Consider the following 22,068-nt stretch of genomic DNA (forward strand, 5'->3'; position numbering starts at 1 on the left):
GCTCATTTTCAGGTTCATACTTGTATTTTGTGTTTCTACTAGAACATGTTTACATGCTGTAATGTTCAAAAAACACTTTATTTTCCTCATAGTGTCTACCGAATATACCTGTATTTACCCTCTGTCTGAAACGCTCCGTTTTAGTGCATTTCAATGGAATTGCAACGGAATTGCGTTGCTAGGCAACAGTTTGGGTCTACGTTTACTTCCTATCAGCTGATGTTATTTACATACACTGCAACAGGAAATAAACTGGGACACATTTAGAATGTTTACGTTTAAAACCGTGTAATGGTCTAAATATTGTATATTTGTGACATCACAAATGGACAGAAATCCTAACGGCTTGTTTCAAACGTGCAATTTCTGAATACGGGCTGTGTGTGTTTCTCCGTATATTCAGCGTTTTGATAGTTCAAGAGTATTTATAAAGCACTCAAACCTGCTTTATAATGTAAAAGACCGGAAAATCTAACTTTTTACAATATGGGACCTTTAAGACTTTTTTGCCTGAATAATCATGCATTTCTGCATTTCATCCAATGGGGTTTAAAGAGTTTAATCAGTCAACAGTATCAGTAATCTGTCAACTAAATTTGAAACCCACACATCGCTTTATTTCATCAGCAGGAAATAATAACAAAACAATAGTATGATTGTATGTTCTGTAACTATTATTTCCCGCAGCCGTATCAGGCTTTCACTCTACTGTCTATCGTTAATGTCAATATAACAATAAGTTTACTCCAAATGCCAAATGATGTCACAGACAAAAAAAAAAAAAGAGTGGATTAAGAGACTACAGAAAACTACAACTAATTAACATTTGAGAGAAATAAAAATGAGCCCTGTTTCTGAGATCCCTCCATGTTAATGAAGCATACCAGAACCATCTAAGCCTGGATTTGCACAAACATAAATCCTTAACAGCCCAGAGCTGATTGTTATTCCATTACATGGAATCTGTTTTTTTTACCCTCTTACAATATTAGCTATGCATCACAAAGGGTTAAATTAACATGTTTTTGTTTAAATGGCACCAAACAGCCTGCCATGTGCTCTCAATATTCATATTTGATTTCCCACTATCCCTCTATACTCCTGTTCCCTTTAAACCATAGAGGATGTAGTAAGAAGCTGGGAACATGCCTCCTGAGTAAACAGTATAGTATGGCTGGAGGGCAATACGAGACTAGGTTGAAACCTCGTATATGGCTGGACCACGTAGGTCAGTGTGCTAAATTGGGATAGTCAGCGGTAGAGTCTATAATGCAAATTCCTGGATATTAAATATCCATCTGCAATTTTCTGTAGCATATCTTATGACGGGGTTGAAGGTGCTAAATTAGAAATTCAGAGACTCATATACACTATTTGTTATATTGGTTGAAATGGTCTTTACACCCCAGTGTGAAAGGGGAATCACAGATATAAACCCTATGTACTTTTAAATTCTCTGCCTCACCTTGAAAGAGGTACTCCTCCGTGTTCATGTCAGGATTGTCGGTGATAATGTCAAATGGGGACCTCCCAGCCATCATCTCAAACATCAGTACGCCCAGAGCCCACCAGTCCACGCTGAAGCCTGGGAGGGCACACAACAATAAAACAAGATATTCCTTCAGATATAAAGTACTGTATGTGTGGCACGAAAGACCCAAAGACTCAAATTCCTCCCATCTTATAAAGAATAAATCAGAAACTGAAGCTGGTTTGGTCACTAGTGAAAAACGTTCTCTATGTATATGCACTGGCACTGAGGCTACACATGTTGCCTGGTGCAGTTTAGGTGGTGTGGTGCATAGTTTTATTCCATCCTTCAATGCCGTTTCATTCAAATTTAAAGCTTCACCATTAATAGCTTAGAAACAAAAATATGTTTTGGGATCAACGTTTGGACATGAACTGTGACTCCTGTACTCACCGTAGTCCTCTCCTCTGAGGATCTCAGGTGCAATGTAGTTGGGTGTCCCACAGAAGGTACTGGTAGTGTCACCTGGTCTGATCCCCTCCTGAGGGAGTTGAAGGAAGAAGAGGAAGTGGTTGAAGTAATAAAAGATAAAGGATATGATGTGCGAGAACATGAAATGGTAGACAAAAAAAACAAAAGACAGAGGCCCCGTCAGTATTTCCAGTCAATACTGATCTACTGCATTATTGATAACCCTACGCCAGCCGTCCACACAGTCGACTGTCAAAAATCAATGCGGGTCTTACCTTGCACATGCCGTAGTCTGTGAGCTTGATGTGTCCCTCGTGATCCAAGAGAACATTGTCCAGCTTCAGGTCTCGGTAGATGATGCCCTTTTCATGCAGGAAGTTCAGAGCGATACAGATTTCAGCAGCATAAAATCTGTGAAGGAGAACGATGTGTCTGAGCTGTCCTCTAGTGCCAACATCAGGCCAAAGATTTCCTCTTGTACACAAGACAACACCAACATCTATTAGTAGTAGTGGTCGTCGCACATGTTGTGTTGCTCTCATATGACCATCACACTCACAATGGTCATTAATTAAGTCACAGAGTTAAACAGTGATTGAACTGCAAAATAAGTTTTAAACTCCACCGACGGCGTAGTGGACGGCGTAGTGGACGGCGTGGTGGACGGCGTGGTGGACGGCGTGGTGGACGGCGTGGTGGACGGCGTAGTGGACGGCGTAGTGGATGATGTAGTGTATGGCATAGTGTATGGCATAGTGTATGGCGTAGTGTACGGCGTAGTGGATGATGTAGTGTATGGCATAGTGTATGGCGTAGTGTATGGCGTGTAGGGCATGTATGGCATAGTGTACGGCGTACGACGTAGTGGACGGCGTAGTGGACGGTGTAGTGGAAGGCGTAGTGGACGGCGTAGTGGACGGCGTAGTGAACGGCGTAGTGTACGACGTAGTGTACGGCGTAGTGTACGGCTTAGTGTACGGTGTACGGTGTACGGTGTACGGTGTACGGCGTAGTGTACGGCATATGACGTAGTATACGGCGTACGACGTAGTGTACGACGTAGTGTACGACGTAGTGTACGGCATAGTGTACGGCGTAGTGGACGGCGTAGTGGACGGCGTATTGGACAGCGTAGTGGACGCGTAGTGGACGCGTAGTGGACGGCATATGACGTAGTGTACGGCGTACGACATAGTGGAAGGTGTAGTGGAAGGTGTAGTGGACGGCGTAGTGGACGGCATAGTGGACGGCGTAGTGGACGGCGTAGTGGACGGCGTAGTGGACGACGTAGTGGACGGCGTAGTGGACTGCATACGACGTAGTGTACGGCGTAGTGTACGGCGTAGTGTACGGCGTAGTGTACGGCGTAGTGGACGACGTAGTGGACGGCGTAGTGGACTGCATACGGCGTAGTGTACGGCGTAGTGTACGGCGTAGTGGACGACGTAGTGGACGGCGTAGTGGACTGCATACGGCGTAGTGTACGGCGTAGTGGACGGCACAGTGTACTGCTCAGTGGACGGCGCAGTGTACGCCTTAGTGTACAGCGTAGTGGACGGCATACGACGTAGTGGACGACGTAGTGTATGATGTAGTTTTGCATGCTGACATTTTTTAAAACTCTGGGTTGAGTGAATATAAAAATTGTGGTTGCTATTGACGGTGCTGAGCTATTTAAAAATGGAAGGTTTGTGCAGGATGTCCCGTGTCGCGCTGGTAACAATTCTGTCTGACCTATCAGTGGTCTGCAGTGTTTTAACCCTGTGATGGAACTCCAACACCAACCCTCAACAAAAAAGAAGCGAGTTGAGTAGAGTAGCAGTACCATGCAGTGGTAAATGTAGCATAAGATTATTCTCCTTATGTTGAACATAGACATATTTACAGCAAACATAACCCTTAAAACCCTGATTGGATGTACTTGATGTGCGTCTTTGGTGAGTCAGTAGCATTTCCTCTCCCGTGTGTAGGTAGTGTGTATTCTGTCTCTAGGAGATAAGCCTTCATTAACAGTCTGCCTGCTGCAAACCATGATTGTCAAACACTGAGGGAAAGACTGTAGCGGGGAGATGTTTGACAGAGAACTCACAAATCCCACATCGCTCCCCCACGTTTTTCACTGTGACAGCCTCCATTGTACGCCGTTGTTTCATTGCTGGCATCAGACTGATAGAAGCTGCGTCCTATCAGCAGCACCATCCATCGCCCACCGGCCCGCCTCCCCCACTGCGCGGGGGAATGCGGCAGGGCTCTCTTTAAGAGCGCTGCTCATGAATATGTACAATCATTATGAGTGATTAACATGCTGCTTTGCATATGTACAGCCACTGTCTCCAGAATACAGATTGCAGGGGCCGATAGGGGCCCAACGGTGCCTCTCTAAATTACCCAGCCTTTGATCCAGCATTTATCAGAGCCGCGGTTGGAATGCCCCGCAAGTACACAGGCACAATGAATTATGGGTGCTCATTATATTTCTCAGAGGTGGAAAAATAAGTGTTAAGTTGGATTTTGGCAGCGTTGCCACGTCCGTGAAGAGCTGCTATAGCATCCCATTAAGGGTAAGGAGTACTTCTTACATTTTAGATTTAGAATATGTTAGTGCAAAGAAGGTGCATACAAAAGCATCTTCGACTAAGCACACACACTACAGCTGCAAAACACAAGATGCTATTATGAAACAAATGGTTTATGATCTAACCGAAATACAGAGTTACACAAACCCTGTACTTCACATGACATTTTGTTAAATACAAAGGAGGTTCAATCAGTCCAACACTAAATAGTTGCCAGTTGCATAGATGTGTTTCCTGTGTAGCTAGCTGACTATGACCACGTCAACTTAACCAAAATTCAAACGTACATTCACCCACTTCTGTGTCATCCTGTGGTCATGTAGCATATATCCTGGAGGCCTCACTGCAGGAAATCAACTTGGTCCTGATATTTTTTTTAATTACAGTACAGCATTTGACAAATGCCAAAAGATAAAGTCGCTTCACTTCATACGTTTAAAAATGCTACCTGTACATTTAAGTTAACAAACATTTAATTGTCCATGTGTAAGTAACACACTGAGGTAGACAAGCTGGTAGGATCTATACATCAACAGGATGTTTACCTTGCATGTTCTTCGGGGAGCTTTCGTTGTCGTTGCATATGAAACATCAAGTCCCCGCCGTTCACATATTCAATCACAAGAAATAACCTGGAAACCAGAGCATGATGAGAAAATCCATCAGTACACCACTGATGCTGTTTAACAGAGAAATGTTAACACTATATAGTTTTTTTGCAAAAAGTGAAAAATAAAAAGATAATGACATATACTGCAGGTAAAAAAAAAAAGTATTTATGAAATGTCACAAGGATATCACATATAAAATAGTACATGTTTATGATTTAAATCAATCTGCGAAGGCTTATCCTCCATTTAAATACATTTCTACCTACAGAAATGCTACATGTTGACTATTAAAGTCCCTGTTTAATGCTACAGGGCAGTAAGCTACAGATGGTAACTATAATAAAAAATAACTTTTTATCATATTTGCTTAAACTGTCACTATATCCTGACAGCAGTACATGAGACAGATAATCTGTGGAAAAAAAATCTGGTTCCTCTGTTTCCTCCTGTACTTCTAATGGCATTTGCAAGCAGTCTCTATTATTACTATTATTATTATTATTCTCTGTCTCATATACTACTGTCACAATGTAGTGACAGTTTGAGCAAAGTTATTTTTATATACAGTTACCAACTGCAGCTTTAAAGGCTGACATCAGTTCATCTTTTGTTTTTCATTTTCCCAACAAATCTACTGATGTGAATTTACCTACAAACATGTAGTTTCTTTGTGGCCTGATATACAGTAGTTTATACCTCTGTGCCATAGAGCTCCAATGACATCAAAAAAAATAATTAAAAAGAGAAGACATGAAGATGTATTCTGTGTATTTAGGTGACACAAAGCTTTTGTTTCATTTAGATGAAAAACTGCATTTTCAGTCTCATGCAGACTCTACTGAACATGGTCAGGTTCAGTGTTTACATCGTTTGACGATCTGACAGGAATAAACTACAACTGCCATGTCCGCTGTATGTTTATTGTTCATTGCATGATATGGCTTGTTTATATGTTTGAATAGTTTTAGGACATGCTTTTGAAAAGATCACCACACAAATCAAATATGGATAAAAAAGGAAGGCTCTGCACACTTCCAATGAAAATACTTAATAGCTTTAGGTCACTAGACCTTCATCAGGAGGAGCCTTATATGTATTTGGACTTAGAGAACTACAATGAATTTGCAGGAAATGATAATCAATACACCAGCCTTATCCTTTAATGAAGAACAGACCATCATTAGAAAGTAATATTTCATATTACTGAAAAGTACTGCCAGGTAACATGAGCTGCAACTGAAACGTATCGGCTTTAAATGCAGTATGAGTGTCAGCCTTATCGTGATCTTACCGACTTTCTGTCTGGAAACAGGAGTGGAGGCCGACTAAGAATGGATTGGTGGACGCCTGCTCAAACACATGCTTCTCTGTCTGTACCCAGTCAATATCCTGGAGAGACAGACGGAGACAGAGACGGCATGAAGGAAAGATAATGTATTAACAATCAATTTGTCTGATCAATAGAATTTCTCTTTCTGTGGTTAAACAGACAGAGGGAGAAACACCACGCCCCAGATAAAAATGTAGTCTTGAGAAGTATCCTCACACTCGGGATTATTCTGAGGCTGTTTAGTTCCTGTTAAGACCTTGAAAACCAGTTATTCTATCTATCTATCTATCTAGCAATGGTGAACTGATGGAAAAGGCTCCAATCCTCCAAGTTACATGTCTTCATTGTTTAAGGAGCTGTTTCAATACAAACTCAAAGCAGAACCAGAGGCGGACAATACTCAGAGAGTTGAGTTACCATGTGTGACTACATCGGGCAACAGGGCAAGGATTGTGAGAATGCAAAAGGTACGTGATAAAAGAAGACATTGTGAGGGTACGATGGAGGTTCGTGGAATGAAACTACCGATATGGCTAAAAAAAAAAAGAGCCAGATTTTGTACAGTAAGAGGAAGTCTGAGGAGCTCCGATGTGAAACATGGGAAGATTCATCCAGCTACACTGATAACCTTTAAGGAAGGGAACAGAAAGTTCACGGATCATCTACAGAGACAATAGATTATTTTAAAGAGCTGATCAGAACAGCGGGATGGAAATAATGGATTGAACTTGCACCTGTCAACAGGTAAACTGTCTGTTATGTTGCACCATCAGGACTGCTTCAAATTTCGCTGTACTCTAAATAGTGACAATATAGGAATCTTGAATCTTGTTCTAGTGATAGCTAGTCAAAAACAGAATGGCCCAAAATGCCAGATGACACCAGTAAAGTAGATGCTGGGAACCCAGCAATAAAAACAAGTGCATTAGTCACAGTTGTGACAGGTAGAGAAGACCCAATCGACCAGCTATTGATTCTACGTACGCTCAAGAGAGCAGTATCTTGGATTCTCAAGGTGAAGGGACTACTCAAACACCTAGTCCACAAATGTAAGGAGCCAAGGCGTGGCCTAGACTCTGGGTCTGTTCATAAGTAAGGAAGCACATCACTGTAAGAGAGCGAAAACAAGCCTAATCACACTTCCTCTTCACTGACTACAGATGCAGAGGAGATTAGTCCGTCTATGACAAAGGAAAAGTTTTCTGAAGGATATAGGAACACTTCAGAAGCATGGATCAGTAAAAAGAAAGAGCCATCTATAAAAACTGTCTCCAGTGCTTCGGTGTGGTGCATTAAGAGTCAGCGGAAGACGGAGCAAATCAGCTATGCCAGCAGCAGCGAAACATCTGGCTATGGTGTAGCACTGTGGATAGGTAGAGGTGGCAAGCGGGAGTGAAAATGTTTGTTTCAAAAGGTAAAAAGCAGACAAATATGGTTAAATGCAGGATTTGTCGTTAAACAAAAGCATGCTATGAATTTTGGAAGCGATTACATCTGTTTTTCTTTCAATAAACATTTTGCTTTTGGACTTTCAAACACTCCGGAGTTATTGGAATTGTTGGGATCACGCACGCAGCTGCCACAGGAATCTAATTTTACAAGTTAAAGGTCCCATATCGTGCTCATTTTCAGGTTCATACTAGAACACTAGAACGTTTCTACTAGAACATATTTACATGCTGTAATGTTAAAAAATACTTATTTTCCTCAAACTGTCTGCCTGAATATACCTGTATTTCCCTTTCTGTCTGAAATGCTCCGTTTTAGTGCATTTCAACAGAATTGCGTTGCTAGGCAACGGTGTGGGTCCATGTTTACTTCCTGTCAGCTGATGTCATTTACATACACTGCAACAGGATATAAACTGGGACACATTTGGGCGCCTGGCTAGCTCAGTCGGTAGAGCGGGCGCCCATGTGTGGCCAAGGCTCAGTCCTGGCAGCGGTGGACCCGGGTTCGAATCCGGCCTGTGGACCTTTCCGCATGTCATCTCTCTCTCTCTCCCCCTTTCCAAGACTCTATCCACTGTCCTATCAAAAAATGCCCCCAAAATAATAATTTAAAAAAAAAAAAAAAAAAACTGGGACACATTTAGAATGTTTATGTTTAAAACCGTATAATGGTCTAAATATTGTATATTTGTGACATCACAAATGGACAGAAATCCTAACGGCTTGTTTCAAACGCTCAATTTCTGAATACAGGCTGTGTGTGTTTCTCCGTATCTTGAGCATTTTGATAGTTAAACAGGATTTTCATAGCACTTAAACCTGCTTTATAATGTAAAATACCTGATAATCTCACTTTTTACAATGTGGGACCTTTAAGTGCAACAACAATAAAGAAGTTACCTTCAACAGTTGTCCGTCAGTCAAAGCAAGAACCCTTTCTGACAATTACAGGACTATAGTATCTTTATTCAAAAATATTTTTTTCCATCATTGTTATCAGTCAGCTGTGGTTTTAATTGTTCATACTTCAGTTATAGAGAGCTGTGAGAGTTTAGCCTGAGGCGAGGATGTTTTATGCTGATTTAAAGTGCCATTAAGTTGATGATGGTTAATGTTTTATGTGATCCGAAACAGAATGTGTCTACATTTTGAGTTCCCCATGCTGTGCTCCAACACCATACGGTTAATTTATGACATCAATAGAGGCCCCATATTGTGCTGCTGCACTAGATACCAAATTCCTTCTGGTCAACTCATTATTACTTGAGGAATTTATAATTATGCAGAATATGCCATGACAACACTTCTCGTATAGGTCATCTCAGCTCTTCAGTAGTTTGTAGTCTATCTGTGAGAGCTCTTACAAGCTTCCTTTGATGTCAGGCAATAGACTACTAAAGAGATGAATTATTAAACTAATGCGCATGAATAGAGCCATGAATAAATGAATGTCCAATCACAACATTACAACATTACTCAATGGTTTCCTTAACTCCTCTTTATTAGGGTTAAATTGTATCTGTCTTATAGAGTCTAATTTGTTTTCTTCATCAGCTGTCACACAAAAAAATTGGGATTCAATAATTGGATTTTTAGTATAAAGTGTTTATGTGTGGAAAATAAAAGAATATTATAAGTTTATGAGAGAAGTGGAGACATGAAGCTTATTGTGCAGATGTTGGATGATGCAGTAGCTCTGGACAGTGATCCTTCATCTGGCTACGAGACCAGTGGTTTCGGTGTTTTCAGGAGTTATATGTTGAGCAATATCGCCATCTAGTGGACTTATACAACACAAACACAGCAAAGTACACAGGATGCAGCACTAATCCCTCTCAACTTTGTTTTTAATTCTTTTGTTTTTTATTCGTTTTAAATGTGCAGATTATGCAAAACGAATTGTAACTAGTCAAGTATATGAATTGTGCTGAATAAATGACCTTGCCTTGCCTATATTCCAATAGTGAAGCGGGCAGAGGTGCAGCAGATCTTCAGATTTTTTTATACAGACTGTATGATTTACAACACCAGTGATTAAAAGGCAATTTTATTTAAAGGATAACTTCAGTATTTTTCAACCTATTTTCCCATGTTTTTGTGTCCAAGTGACTAATGGAGACAACAGTTTTTGTAATTGGTCCAGTATTGAGAACGTTGTAACATGCTGCTATACGAGCTGTGAGGGCAGGTGAGCAGCGTCAACTTGTTTTCACCACCGATAGGCTCAGATTGTTATTATAAGTGTCTGACAACATTATAGAAAGGACCCTACAGAGAAATAAAGCCTTTTTCTTTCCTTTAGCTTGATCTTTGTTATTGTGTCCAAGTCCCGCTCAAGGAGAAGTCTCATTGTGAAATCTGAATATCCGTATACTCTGGCTCAAATAAATACGGGCGTCTATCGAGTTCAAGGACCTCATCCACATTATGGAAATCATCTCAATATTCAGCCATGACATTGAAAATCTTTTAGATAACACAAAGCTACGCTATATGTACTCCAACACAACAAATTCTGCCCGGCTGACACTCACGTTTCCACCGTGGATGTATTCCACTATTCCACTGTTGTCTTCCGGCAACACGTCACCTCGCCAGATTTCAGACTCTTTCCATGATGTCAGACACTTATAATAACAATCAGAGCCTGTCATGACAAAAACAAGCACCATTAGTGGAAGTAAATGACAGTGCCAGCTTGCCCCAATGGCACCATATTGCAGCCCGTGAGCAGCCCGTGAGCAGCTGCCGTCTACAGCGCTCTCCCTCAATACTGGACCACTTTCAGAAATCGTTGTCCCTATTAGTCAGTCAGACACAAAAACATGGGAAAATAGGGTCCAGGTTGAAAAACTACAGACTTTATCCTTTAACAAATGTTTTTGATGTTGCTCTTCTTCGATGTGCAATAATCAAACATGATTTGATTTCTTTCATGAAGCCTTTTGTGGAAAATAAAATAACAGAAGTGAAGTGCGGTCTTGTATATTTCAGGATTGGTAGTATCACTATTGAGGAAACAGCACTCAATGAGTTTAAAGAAAGTCCAATAGAAGTTGTGCACTTAAGTTCATAGACTATGCTTTACACAGGAACAATGATCAACTGATAAGCTTTGAATCATCTGGCCTTCATTTAACTGACTATTGACTGAATGTCAGAGCAACAAATGTAATATCAGAGTAACACAGTGGTTCAAAAATAATCATCAACATGTTAAATCTTGTTTAGTGGATCCGTACACAAACAGAAATGTAAAAACAATTTATTTCATAACAAATATGTTACGGAGCTACGACTTCTTGATGAAAAGCAGCGAGGTGCATGCCTGGAGTTTTGTTGTCACGGTGAGGTTGTTAGGTTGGTGCCATCATGTCTGCACTGGGACCAAAACCAAAGTCTCAACTCACTGACTGTATGTGGCAACTTGTGCTATAGCTAGAGACACTGCATGCACTCACTGCCTCCATCCACCAAGAAGGAGTGGGCAAATGGATTAACAGTTCGACAAAAAAATAGTTCCAAACATTTCTGTTTGTGTACAGATCAAACAAATAAGATACAACATGTTAATCAGTGAGTTTTAGAGGTGTTGGTAAGCATATTATTGAGCTTTTGACAGAGCCAGGCTACCTATTTCTACCTGCTTCAAGTCTTTAACCATGTCCTGACTCCAGCTCTGTACTTAACACACAGACATGAGACTGATATTGATATTTTTAACGACAAAAAAATAACTCTCACTTGCGAAAATGTGGGGAAAAAAATGTGTATTTTGCCAGTTATACTCACATTAATAACAAATGTGAATGGTATGTATGTCTGCATATTTCCTGCTTTAGGAGTATTATGCAGACTTACACTTTTTGAAATTAATTTAACGATGTGTTCATCTGATGATTCATCACTGCAAAAAGGATGTTATATCGAGATTTCATCTTCTCCAGTGAGTCACCCACTCACGTATTCTTGCTTCCTCCTGAGCCCCTTTTCCAATTCATAAGCTCTCTGCCACTTGTGTCCCTCCCACCCCCCCATTTGTCTGATTCCCTTTTAGCTCACTCCTTTCAGAAGCTCCTATACAGTCTCTGACTCAGTCTTCTTCACTCCCTTTTACTCATTCCAGCTTTCCATCTCTCCATCTTTCACTGTTCAATCTCCCCTCTCCCTTTCCAACTTGTATCCATCACATTATCCTTCATTGCTCATTACCGCTCTCAGACCTGTTACATAGTCCAGCAGTTCTCGTCCCCTGCATGCCTCCGGGACCCCAAAGTCCTGCTGCTTCTCATCCTGACCAGCTAATCAGGGACAGATTCACATTTGGAATGCAAGGTCAAAGCAATTAAATAGACCGTATCCAGAATCCAAAACCAGCAGTCCTCTATACAACATATACTGAAAACGTATTGTATTATACAGTATGTGTGTATGCAAAAAGTATTTAAAATGCATCTCTACATCCACGAAACACATTTAACCCAATAGTAGTGTTGTTGTACTTCAGTCTCTTGTGGTCAAAATGAGTATTACAACAACAAACACTTTAACTCATCCTGACAACAACAAAAAAATCTCCTGCTACGGAGCCCCCCTAGACCCCTAGGAGAAAATTATATTAACTAGTTCCCTCAAGTTAGTGACTCGTTCCCTCAAGTTAGTGAGTCGTTCCCTCAAGTTAGTAAGTCGTTCCCACAAGTTAGTAAGTCGTTCCCTCAAGTTAGTAAGTCATTCCCTCAGGTTAGTAAAATGTTCCCTCAAGTTAGTAACTCGTTCCATCAAGTTAGTAAGTTGTTCCCTGAAGTTAGTAAGTCGTTCCCACAAGTTAGTAAGTTGTTCCCTCAAATTAGTAAGTTGTTCCCTCAAGTTAGTAAGTTGTTCCCTCAAGTTATTAAGTTGTTCCCTCAAGTTATTAAGTTGTTCCCTCAAGTTAGTAAGTCATTCCCTCAGGTTAGTAAGACGTTCCCTCAAGTTAGTAACTCGTTCCATCAAGTTAGTAAGTTGTTCCCTGAAGTTAGTAAGTCGTTCCCACAAGTTAGTAAGTTGTTCCCTCAAATTAGTAAGTTGTTCCCTCAAGTTAGTAAGTTGTTCCCTCAAGTTAGTAAGTTGTTCCCTCAAGTTAGTAAGTCGTTCCCTCAAGTTAGTAAGTCGTTTCCTCAAGTTAGTAACTCGTGCCCTTGAGTTACTAACTTGAGTTACCTCATAGTGCACTTCCTCCAATCATTCCTGACAGTCAACTCATTGACTTCAGTAAAGTTGGAAAGATATTGACAGATTCAAACTTCCTGGATCAATAACTCATAACAGAAACATTGTTAAAACACAAACGACGGCTCTTTCTAACCGTAGTAAGGTAGACAACGAACTACACTCTCATTTTAATCACAACAAGCCGTCCTCCGAGCTGGACACATAACATTGGTCTCTATGTGGAGCCGACTGTGAGACGAGTGGTCAGGGACCGTCCACAAAGTGCAACGCCGAAAAGAGAAGTTATTGAATATTTTTCCCATTAAAAATTCACCAAAATTATGCAAAAGCATATCTTTCCAAACTAAGTGTGATATGAATGGAGGCAGTGCACTATGAAGTAACTCATGCCCTCGAGTTTGTAACTCGAGGGCATGAGTTACTAACTTAAGGGAACGAGTTAATAACATTTTCTCCTGTGGGTCTAGGGGGGCTCCGTAGTTTTCAACTGTTTTCCCAGATGAAAAGAAAAGTAACTTAGAAAAATGTTCAGCTCAGCTGACATTGGGCGAAGGCGGGGTACACCCTGGACAGGTCGCCAGACTATCACAGGGCTGAAGAAAACAATTTAGATCAAAGTTAAAAAATATATTTTTTTTTTTCCTTCTCTTGCCACTCAGGGCCTCCGTACTAATACTACCCTTCGATTGCATTTCTACGTAGCAAATGTATAAATACTATAAGTCTAGAGCAGCATTCATCTGGACAGACAGATAAAATTATCTTTCAACTAGGGAACACTGTTAATGTCATCTATGAACATCAGATAACACCAACATAGAAACTGAATTCTGCACTCAAACATGCAGAAGAAGCACTTTGTCAACCAACAAATAAAAAGTCTTGTTAATCAGATTTCTAGGATTATGTGATGACATGCTGTAGAGCATCAACCAACTCTAAGTACCTTCAACATGGCTATGTACCTGTCCTCCCTGCCCCTGTCTCACATCTTTGACATCCCAGGTGTACTTAAGTGTCTCACCTCATCGTCGTGGACCAGCTCCTTCTTCACCACCTTCATGGCGTACGCCTGCTTGTTCTTCTTTAGCCGAACCAGCAGGACCTTGGCGTAGCTGCCGCGCCCGATCACTCGGATCAGGTCGAAGTCACTCAGCCCGAGAGCCAGGCCCTGGGACAGCTTAATGCCATCGATGCCATCCACTACTGCTTTAATGTCCTGGAGGGGGGTCAGAATGGTCACAGTGCTGTGAGTGTATTGATGCATTCACAATATTATGTTCAAGTTTTTGGTAGAAGTTTACCCAAATATGTAATATGTGTATTGTATTAAAAACAGGACATTATTACAGCTTTTGACTGCAGTCAAAAGAAAGGATTACAAACTACAAGAACACAAATGGAACTGTAAACTTCTAATAGATGAATTGCAAAGTAAGTTCTGTAGAGATTCACCTCTGTATCTGCATCTTCTGTTTTATCCACTGAACAGTTGTGTGGTAAAAAAGATACTGCAAAAAACAGACATAGAAAGACACATTAATATTGTGACTGAATAAAATCCGCACCGACAGGTTTAACATACTGTTCTTTTTTTTGGCCAGTAGAGGGAGGTAGAGTACAATAGAATCAGGTCCAGCTATCCACAAGGAATACCAAACTAGGTCAATCTGGAGCATCTCATATCAGGGACTCCCAGACCAACAGAGCCCCGCATCAGTCCACACAGTCTCCTTTTAATAGGATTTACCACTCTGTTCTATGGGAGCCCATCAGAGAGCAGTAATGTGCTTAGATAACAGTTGAGACTTACATAGTTACATAAGTGATGATGGTGAATGTGAGGTGAAGTTACCAGGGTCTAAAGTGAATTTTTTGAACAAAGTATCCACATGATAATTACCTCCACAAAGGCCAAAAGCCTAGGAGGGAGGTTATGTTTTCACCGGCATTGGTTTGTTTGTTTGTCCGTTAGCAGGATTACTCCAAAAGTCCACAATGGATTTGAATGGCATTTTTTGGAGGGGTGGGCTGTAGCACAATGAACAATCCATTTGATTTTGGTGGTGATCCGGACCATGATCTGGGTTCAGGAATTTTTTTAAGGCTTCCGATCAGCCAGAACATTAAGACCTCTGGGTATAACACATGCGCAGTGTAGCTGGAGGAGGGGGGTTGGGAGAGACAACTGTAGATTCGTTGTTTTTTCACATTAAACTTGTGAAATTACAGTTGAGTTCGACCAAAGCACACTTGGTGATTGTTGGAAAGAGTAACGACGACGGTTTAGGTGAGTTTCATTTTGTTTCTGTCCAGTTTGAATGTAGTGTTTTATGATGCTCCGCTACGTACAGCTGATCTCATCATAAACAAAAATACATGTGGATGATGGCGCAAGCTGAACGGAGAGGGGGGGCAATCGTACTCGGGCACCCGAGTGTCATTCTAGTTACATCATGTGTATAGACTCTACTGTACATGTAAATATACAGTGCAAATAATGTCTTCATTGGTACCGCTAATGATCAGTTTACCATGGCACGTCTGTGTCACCATTTCCGTCCAAGTGCACCTCCTTAAACATTCAAACTGTGCTTAAAACATGAGAAATGTGGTACTTTATAGTGAACAACAGGAGGTTGATATTTATATCTTTTTTTATTAGAAAGTATAAATTGTTTTTCATTTAAATGTCTGGAAGAGCCCAGTAATAAAACTGTCAAATCATCACTTCAGTTGTTGTTTGTCTCCGACTCTCGCTCAAGGAGAAGTCTCATTCTGAAATCACGCCAGAGGTGACTCGTTGCCAGAAGACAACGCTGGAAATGTGAGTGAGAGTTGGAGTGAGGGAGAGAGGGTGCTATCAGAGTTTGTAATGTCTGAGTACAGAAAGCGTAGCTTAGTGTTATCTAAAACAGTGGTTCTCAAACTACGGTACACGTACCACTGTTAAAAAACTTAATAAAATAAATTTAACACATATAATACTATCAAAATACTACTACAAATGAAACTATGAGATCATTGAAGTGGGATTTAAAATAAGTTTTGGCTGTGCTGCAATATTTTTATTTTGTAACAAAAAAACGTATGCACGCGCTACTACCCCGCCACGTAGCAGCTACGCAGTTGGGTAGTAGTGCGTGCAAACATCCCCGATTAGTTACAAGCTAAACTGTGATGACAACACAGTAAGCGGAGGTGGCTAAAATGATGACGGGTTCAAAAACACTGCAATCGTGGCTCCAAACAGGAACTATTAGGAAGAGAAGTGTGGGATCAGGAGGAGAATATTTCGAGCAGCCCTGTAGAAACTGAAGTGGACGACAGTGAACCGAGCACAAGTGCTAGCGGCTACTTCAGCAGCGCCAGTGAAGTCTCCACAGCACCTGCTAGCTGCGAACAGCGTTTTGATGCATTTTTGTATTTTACCATCACGATGAGTTATATTTTACCATATCTACCACCACCACCACCACATGCACTGTCACTTGTCCTTCCAATGCATGCATCTTTCCTATTAATGGGTACAAAACAATACAGAAAGATACAAAAGACATTTTTCATTTTGATGTAACTGGACAGCCATAGAATTATGCATGAGTTATGTGCAGGTCCTGTATCCTGATAATAGTATCCATCACCGGGACAGTGGACTATCCTTTATTAAACTGCTCATCCCTTACATTAACATTTACGGTTAACTGGATTGAAAGTTGCCTTTTTTTGTAGCCTTGTATCTCAAACTGCCGCAGAATCTGAAGTCTGAAGATGTGAGGCAAATATTGAGCGCGTACATTATATATCTTAGAAATAACAAAACAACTGGACCCAATAACATGGATGGCAGTATTCTACGTGAAAGAAGAAAGTCTTACTTCCGTCTGTGTCCTCTGTGTCATCTGGTGGAAGGTCCACTTCTTCACTCTTGGCATCCGAAGGGGGCTCCTGTGATGGCATAACTGGATCCTGAACAAAGAAATTCAAAAGTCCATCTAAACATCCTCCGAAACATTCCCCATAACATCCACTGAAATATACACTGATGGTTTCACACTCCTGGAGGAGTGTAAGATGAATCATGTTTGCAAGGAAAACTCTGTGTTTGGAGAGATGCTCTCAGCTAATGTACAGAAATGCTATTGCGCCCAGACTCTAATGACAATGTGGGGGAGGGGGGGTCATTTTATCTTATCAAGCCTCAAAGTCACTTATCTGGCACTGAAGATATCGGGTTGACGCTGTGATCAAGAGGGGGGATACCCACTGCTGACGGGACAGTTAGCGCCCAGAGCTACATTGATTTTAGTCGGGATTTTGGTCTTCATGGGCGGAATTTGGGATCTTTGTGTTTGATCAGACCATGATGACATGGAGCAACACTGGTTTGATGTCTCATTTAAAGAGAATGGGAGGAAATAACGGGAGGACGAGCTGCAGAAAGACAAACAGGAAGTGTACAAAGAGAGTTTTATCTGTGTTGTGCTTGAATGCATTGATCTCCTTGATTTTTCATGAATATGTCTGTGCTACTAGAGCAGCTTACATATTCAATATGGTGCAATGAGTAAGATCTGACCAGATTTTTAGTTTCAAAACATTCAGAAAAATGAACCAACATTACGATTTGTACCTCGAGAGACGATAGTGAGTCACTGTAGTGTCCAGACTGACCTCAGTCCAAGATGAGAGGACAAGGAAGTAGTAAAGTCAATCATGTTGAAGGTACAGGGTCTGGGTACATTTTGATAGTTTGTTTATTGGATTAAAGCCAAAGTAGCAGTACTTCCTGCCACTAGGAGACTACTTTGCCAGGAGGAGAGCAGGCACAGCTCCGGGAGACGGACTTTCAGTCAGCAGAGCTGTAGCACCCTGCCTGAATTCAAGCTGCCACAGCTCTGCTACCTGAAGGTCCGTCTCCCAGAGCTGCCGCACACTCTCCTCCTGGAGAAGTAGTCTCCTGGTGGCGGGGAGGACAAACAAAAAATATGAGTCATTTTCTCCTTTCTGCCACTATCAAAACCTACACGGACCGTAGAGCCCACTGTTAGTGTCGCAGTAAACACACAGATGGCTTACGTAAGCTATAGGCCAGACTGTGATGACAGTGTCGGGGGTTCACTAGAAAAAGGCGTTTAATCATTTCCTCTTATCAAGCCTCAAAGTCAGAGTTCTAATTCCATTTCTACTTATGAAAACAAGCTTTCTGCTGTGAGTCTGGTTTGATTTTCAGTGAACCCTTCTGAGGGTTAACCCTGACAAAAACCTCAACAGCCCCGAACTCGATAAAGGATAATTTCAGTTTATTACAAAATAATGTATTCTATCTCTGGATAAAGTGCTAGGGAATCTGGCTAAACTGTTAGCTTCTTTAGAGGTGAGTATAATAACTGATAGCAATGATGGCCAAAACTCTGAAAATAAGACCCACGTTGTAATAAACCATGGATGTATTGAGAGAACTGGATACAGCGTTGGCGGCATGCCCCCGTTCATTCTTATGAAAGTTGTTCAGTGGCGCATGAAGCCTAAATGGCTCGACTCTCGCCTGGAAAAGTACCCGGATCTTGGGCACACAGAACATTTGCAGTAGGGTCCGCTCGGTCACATGACTCAGGGTCCCAACGTCATGCCGTCGTCACGGGTTGCGCTCCAGCCTCATTCTGGGTCTCATTCACATGAACGGAGGAAGGGAAATAACTCTGGATTCAGCTATTAGTGCGTTTTACCACTTTTAAAACCTAATGATTTAAATAAGGGCTATTAGAGTGTTCGTACTAGGTAGTTTCATTACCTAAAAATTATTTGCTGAGTTACACATGTGTCTTTCCCCAATGTAAGTCTGTGGGAAAAAGTATTTTTGGGCCCAATGCATCACATGACGGACACAGAAGTTGTAGTACCGCCGTTTAGCTACTACGAAAGTTGGGATCAACGACCGGCGCTCTTCCTGGGGGGCTTGTAATAAACCAGGACGATGCTTTGATTTGTCTCCAGTTAAGCATAACGTAACCGTTGCAAGTCACAAGCATGCACAGTATATGTGTTAAACTTGTGCTATTGTCACATAATACCCTCGTGGTGAGTGAATGTAATCCTCATCATTCATGTCGATGACATGTAAGTTTGATTTCCGAGTTTGCTGAGAGACTTTGTTGCCGTCGGATACGACTAGTGGTACTGTGCTGTTTGCTGTCTGCTGCTCGGGACAAGATGAAATACTCACCATAAGCCTTTGGCAGGTCTGAGGGATGAGTCTGTGACAGCGCTTATGGACCAGCAGTTTGCAGTTGATACACTTGTAGCCCTGCCTGCCCAGCCCCCATATCCTTTCACTACAGTGGCCACAGTAGGCTTTCTGTAAGACACACACAGGACAGGACACACTGACAGGTTAGTCTTTAACTCACACACACAGTACTGATACAATCACTATAGATTTTTCATCAAGGATTAATGAACAGTAATTACCGACAAATGTATGAATGTGATGGATGTACAGTGACAAGTGACAGGGGAACCCTTTCCAGATGAGGTCATACATTATTACACATTTGTCTTTGCATTCTTGTATTGTTTTAACGCAGGTCTATTTTTGTTCTGAACACCACTTAGGCCAATATTCACTCTTTTAGCTCCAGTTTGGTCTCCACTAATCTCTATAAACAGATATCTGTTTTCATGGTTGAGTCCGTAAACTGTACAACCGGGGTCTGAAATTAACTTTCTTCCCTTCCTGCCACTGTGGCAGGTAAGTATTTTTTTTTTGTCTGCCTCCTTTGAAATCTCTGCGCTAAATGAAGGAATAACATTTTAGATCTGATGTCATTCAAAGTTCGATATATTTTACACAAAAAACATTATATACTGTACATGGTAAATTACAGTGTTCGAATTACACCGTGGAGGGAGGGTAGTGTACACAGTACTGTACTGTACTTTGTTATTGTCATCTATAGTGGTTATTTGCATAAAAACACACAATTCAAATGATTATGATTATTTAAATATTTGCTTTAATGAAAAGAAAGTTGTTAAGAAGTTAAACAGGTCATAATTCCCTCTCTAATATCTATTTTATATCACTGTGAAAACATCTTCTTCAAAAAAATGGATTTTATTCAAGTTTCTTGCCAAAAACTCAATTTTACGAGGTTACATTTGAACACATCGTGATAACGTTGTAATTTACCTTCACCCAATAGTAATTTTTCCTGAGCAGACTTTGAACGCCTCATAATAATAACTGAATGGCACCTCCGTTAACGTTAGTAGCTCGGCTATTTATCCAAGTAGGACTGTGCTGCCACCGGCTGCTTAGAGGTAACGTTACTAACTCTCTTCCTGCTGATTTCAACACAGATTTGTTGTTCACAATGTCACATTATCAGGGGAAAATAGGATACGTCCCTTCAGGTTTAGTAGCGTCATGCTTTTGAGCGCTTTTTGTTTCTCTCCAACGTGTCTCCGGTTAAACAAACTGAAACATGAAACGGCATGCGTATGCGTCATTGTGCATCCGTAACTGTCGGAAAGCATCAATAAAAGGAATCGCTAGTCACGGAGGCATGAGATGCCAACGGACAACTACGGTTTTCTATTCCCATCACTAGCGTTTTCCGTGCCTGCCAAAGTCAGGGATGTGTCCTGATGATTTCACCCGCCACTGCCAACACTTTACCCGCATTTGGCGGGTGCTAATTTCAGACCCTGTGTACAAGCTATACTAAACTGAAAATATGTTGTTCGTGTTTACATAATAGTGTTTTCCGACTCTGTTCTATCCTTTATATACTACTATTATCCTGTATACAGTATATTATCTATATGTATCTGGCCACATACATCTACTGTAAAGCTGAGACTTACTGAAGTTCACTCTCTGTTACATAATACGGTCTCTAGAGTCGGTTCTGTCTTTTGTGGGTAGTGTTTAGCTTGTCTCTTACATCGCTATATTAGTACCAAAGGATGTTCAGTGTCCCTGGACATCAATAAATCTGTCACCAAAATGTCCCGCTGGAGACCAAACACTTGCAGTGTGTGTGTGCTTTGGTGTATCGACAACATTCATTCACAGGGTGTATATGCCGACTGTGTGAAGAACAAAGAGTCCCAGTCAGTGCTCTGTTGCCATGGAAATACTTCAGCGAGACTTCAAAGGCTTCCTTCAGTCTTCCTAATCTAACTCTACATAAAGGTTAAGGCGTACATTTATAAATTAATCACCAGCTTTTGTCCTGTTCCTTTCCCTACCACAGCAGAGGTAAAAAAGGACTGGTGAGGACGGCTGTCACTGTGTCAGGCTTTGGAGGGGCTAGAAACCTCCAGGGAGTATTATTAGTTATGCCTTTTATACCTTTAGAAGACATCCAGTCTCAACCCTTTTCTATCCTCAGCTTCTTTTTATGTGCTTTTTTTTTAATCAGAGATCTGTAAGCATAGCAGAGGCGTTGTAAGTAAGAAAAAAAAGAAACTGTGTACATTTTCTCAAAGCACCCACAAAGGGTGAAATGCACCTCTAACTGTGCTCCTGCGCTATTTGCATGTATTTAAATTAGGTAATAAGCAGACGATTGGCTTTAAATCAGCCCCTTTCTATGCAAGAAAACCCAATTACACTGTTTCCTAGCTTTGTTAAGCCAATGATTCCCTAAGAGGAGTCCAGGAAGCATCTGAGTTACTAGGAGACTTGGAGGAGTACTTTACTCAATAAACGTTGGTACAACGATGATCATCTATAAAGGATTTCTTGACATGAGAAATCTTACCAGTTCCTGTATTAAGAAGAAATGTGTGTGTGTCACAATTCAACAGCTAGAATGAAAAAGAAAACTCTAATGTCACACCAAAATGTGTTTGTACCTCAAACCACTGAAAAAAATAGACAAAAAAAACACAAAAAATGTCTGCATGCCTCCTTCCATGCCAATACATACTGTAGTTT

The 22,068-nt window shown here is 41.1% G+C and overlaps 1 protein-coding gene across 3 annotated transcripts in view; it reads right to left on the bottom strand.

Annotated features, from left to right (window-relative positions):
* prkcz (protein kinase C, zeta) overlaps nt 1–22,068 on the bottom strand; it is a 127,236-nt gene that overhangs the window by 30,679 nt on the left and 74,489 nt on the right. For all 3 annotated transcript variants that reach the window (XM_037773726.1, XM_037773728.1, XM_037773727.1), the window contains 9 exons: nt 19,348–19,479; nt 17,000–17,090; nt 14,577–14,632; nt 14,146–14,340; nt 6,421–6,518; nt 5,064–5,150; nt 2,218–2,353; nt 1,925–2,012; nt 1,466–1,585 (listed from right to left, as the gene is read on the bottom strand). In XM_037773726.1, the coding sequence (XP_037629654.1) occupies nt 1,466–1,585; nt 1,925–2,012; nt 2,218–2,353; nt 5,064–5,150; nt 6,421–6,518; nt 14,146–14,340; nt 14,577–14,632; nt 17,000–17,090; nt 19,348–19,479 (1,003 nt within the window). The remainder of the gene's footprint in view (nt 1–1,465; nt 1,586–1,924; nt 2,013–2,217; nt 2,354–5,063; nt 5,151–6,420; nt 6,519–14,145; nt 14,341–14,576; nt 14,633–16,999; nt 17,091–19,347; nt 19,480–22,068) is intronic.

The sequence above is a fragment of the Sebastes umbrosus genome, chromosome 6 (assembly GCF_015220745.1).
Source record: "Sebastes umbrosus isolate fSebUmb1 chromosome 6, fSebUmb1.pri, whole genome shotgun sequence".
Taxonomy (NCBI): Eukaryota; Metazoa; Chordata; class Actinopteri; order Perciformes; family Sebastidae; genus Sebastes; species Sebastes umbrosus.